Source organism: Cryptomeria japonica, chromosome 8 (genome assembly GCF_030272615.1).
Source record: "Cryptomeria japonica chromosome 8, Sugi_1.0, whole genome shotgun sequence".
Lineage (NCBI taxonomy): Eukaryota > Viridiplantae > Streptophyta > Pinopsida > Cupressales > Cupressaceae > Cryptomeria > Cryptomeria japonica.
Genome location: NC_081412.1, coordinates 616,722,243 through 616,725,784, shown reverse-complemented (window position 1 = coordinate 616,725,784; position 3,542 = coordinate 616,722,243). Strand labels below are relative to the sequence as shown.

The following is a 3,542-nucleotide window of genomic DNA, read 5'->3' as shown; positions in this document are numbered from 1 at the left end:
GTTAATAATCGAATCGCTTTCATATTTTTAGGAAATTATTGTGTAAAAATCAGCATGCCTAATTCTAACAGGTAATACAAACATATCGAATTATCTTATTCACACAGCTTAAAAAATTGAAATTTTATTTTATTTTTCAGATAACTATAAAGAAATGCATACAAGCATACAATTTAGTATTCAACATGATATCATGAGGATGTCAGCATGAAATCATCATTAGGCTTTTGAGGTCTCTTAAGGAAAATGCATGCAATTTAGTATAAACTAATTTAGAATAATTAGTTTGATGGTTGAGACCGGATAATCGAGAAATAAAAAATTAATTTAACAAATGTAAGGGATTACATTATTTAGTTTTAGAGATGGTATTGAATATTGTAGATTGATTTTAGCTTCGAACGTTTTGAAACATACTCCGTGATCTATCAATATCTTCATGATAGATCACGGAGTGTGATTCGAACCGTTGATGTAGAAATTCTTAACACAATCTAAATCAGAAATTACATATTTGACTATATTATGAAAAGTGGAAATCTCATATCTTTAATTATTGAAATTGTTTTCAAGAAATTGAAACAACATAATAAGCATTGTGCTGAAAAATATAAATTCATCATAGGGTTTGTAAGTATCATTTGGTGTCGTCGGTATGATAGATGACCAGCTTAAATGCATAATGGAATCTTCATTTAATTGGCAGACAACATGGCTATCACATCTTTGTTTGTAATGCCGACACCTCTACACAAACCCAAATACAACCCACACAAAAACAATACAATGATCAAGGATGACGGTAAAAAGAGAGGACAGGGAGCACTGTGACCAATTTATTGTCAACAAGAGATCTTAAAGTCCAGTGTCATGCAAACTCTTACTTCTCCACGAAACGAGCAGCGGCCATGGCCATGGACTTGTACGAACTCCCTCCTTCCATCAAAGCCAGCTTTGCCTTTTCCTTCAATACACGCATATTCTCCCTTGCTTTAATTCCCTCTTCTCCTTCCATCAGTGCCCTCACTACTCTCTCCACTTCCACTCTCGGTACAAACCCATCTCTTTCAATCTTTACATCTATGGCAACCTTATCGTGGTTAACCAGCATAAACCTGTTCAACTTCTGTTCAGCAAACAGGGGCCAGCTGATCATGGGAACCCCGTAAGAAATGCCTTCTAGTGTGGAGTTCCAACCGGAGTGAGAGAGGAAGCCTCCAATGGACGGGTGAGAAAGAATTGCAACTTGAGGAGCCCAATTGAGAACTACAAGCCCTCTGTCTCTGGTTCGACTCACGAAACCATCGGGTAAAAGCCCTGAAACATTCGTATCCTGCTTGGGATTGAAGGTGATAAACTTATGCTCTCCACGCACCACCCAAAGAAACCGATGGCCACTTGTTTCCAGTCCATGTGCTACTTCCGCAATCTGCTCCCTCGACAGAAAACCGCCACTTCCAAAGGAAACATACACAACGGTGGAGGCAGGCTGTTGATCTAACCACTCGAGGCACTCGTGTGTCTCATGACGCTCCGATATGATGGGACCAATTGAATAGATTGGCGGCAAAGCAGGAGTGTTGAGAACCTTACCTTCTTTGAGGGCTTCTAAAGTTTCCTTCTCCATATCATCGAATGTATTTATGAGAAACCCAGCAGCTTGAGGAAGCCGAGAGAAATGGTGGACACACCAATGAAACGCCTCATCGGATCTGTCTTTCGCAGGCTCGGGCAGATCCCTAGCAGGAAATGGCAGAACCCCTGGAACGTCGATCCGATACTCTTCGTCGTCTTTAAACGACACGGGATGCTCCAAACCGAATTTGTGGAGGCGTAACATAACGGAAAGAAAACGAGCGCTGGCCGTGAGGAATACGTAAGTGGGTATTCCTAACTTAGCCGCAACATCGAAAGTGGCGGTGCAGAAGAAATCTGTAACAAAGGCAGAGATGGGCGAAGAGGAATTGAGCAAGGAGTGGAGAATATCTCCAACGTGCGGTGCTGCTTTCTCCATGTACTTTGATATGCGAGTTTCGATCTTCATATTATAGTCTTCCTCGTCGTGGAAGTCGACATCGGGAAGCTCTGTAAAGCGGATGTCAAGACAGGAAGATGCCAAGTAGTCGGCATATGTGACTTGCTTGGCTGCGCGCATCCAGTTGCTCGTTATTACAGTTGCAGAAAAGCCATTGAAAACGCAAAGCTGCTTTGCGAATTGAGATGTAGGGACGAAATGGCCGACTCCTACGCACGGAAAAATGGCGACATGGGGTTTTCCTCTGCCATTTTGCTCTTCCATTATCAAGCGCTGCTTAATATCGCACTCCCACCCGTTCTTTTGTGTGTGGGGATTAAGAAACCCTCTTGAATTGTTTAAATAAGTAGCGAGATGGAGGAACGGACGGTTGCCGAATAGGAGATTGGTGGTGTGTAAAATGCATTTTGCGAAGACGTGGAAAAAGGTTAATCGTGTATAGTTGGCATGGAACTTTTTCTCCGAATGTGCAGCTAGATTAGGATTGCCGGATCTAACTTAAATATTTAAGTAGTATTGTATGGTGCGGATTAATTATAAGCCCTCGATATGTCAAATCGTTGCCCATTATTATAGTCTCTTTTTGGTTCCACTTGTCTTTAGTTCCATTTTTCTTTTTAGCATTATAACATGGTATACAATAGTTTGAATTAAATTGGTTGTTGGAAGATTGTAATTTTTTTTTCGGTGAGATTGGTTTGCAATAAGTACAAGTTGATTATATTCAATAGATTTATTGATGGACAAATGATTACTTATATTTATAAACTATATAGCAACAAAAATTTATAAATTAATATTAAGAATAAAATCTAGAATTAAAACATTAGACAAATAAAATATGAGAAACTTGATCTTTAATATTGTTGGTTAACAGATTTGTCCCTTTCTTCAAATTATAATGTTTGCTTTCTTTGAATAAAAATATGACTCTTGTACACCCCTTTATGAAAGAAAACAAATAAACCAACAGTTGGATGAACTAATTAAAAATCCATCCTCTGCATTAGAGGGCAGCTCCTCGTATGGTTTCCAATGAATTTATGCAGAAAACTTTGAAATGAAGACACTTTTAACCACAAAGCGTGAAAATGTTTTAGCATTAATCTATCAATACAAAGGAATGCTTTAGAATAAACTAAAAGAATATTCTGATGATCAATTTCAATTAAGAGCTCACAGAATCCTATTTCCACAGATGTTCATTTCATAAATTTAGAGAAAAAATAAATGCATAGTAGTATGAACTCTAATCGATTCTCTCTCATGTCTCACAAGACAAGGGGGATCAGCACAACTGAATCCATAATGAATTTACTTGCAAATAATGGTAGCAATGAATCCAGAAAACATAGGAATAACTGATAACAAAATGATATCATGCAGATTAGCTGATTTCACAAGAAAGACCGTCAATCGTCAAACACACAGATTCAAAGACTACACACCATAACATTTGATTGATAAACTAGTCATTCCAGTTTTAAGAAATTCACAAAAAGTAGAT

At 38.2% G+C, this 3,542-nt stretch overlaps 1 protein-coding gene across 1 annotated transcript; it reads right to left on the bottom strand.

Annotated features, from left to right (window-relative positions):
* Positions 1-596: 596 nt before the first annotated feature.
* LOC131043678 (UDP-glycosyltransferase 72B1) lies at positions 597-2,318 on the bottom strand. The gene has a single exon (XM_057976911.2). The coding sequence runs from the start codon at positions 2,297-2,299 to the stop codon at positions 881-883; it is 1,419 nt and encodes a 472-aa protein (XP_057832894.1). The 5' UTR covers positions 2,300-2,318; the 3' UTR covers positions 597-880.
* Positions 2,319-3,542: the final 1,224 nt, after the last annotated feature.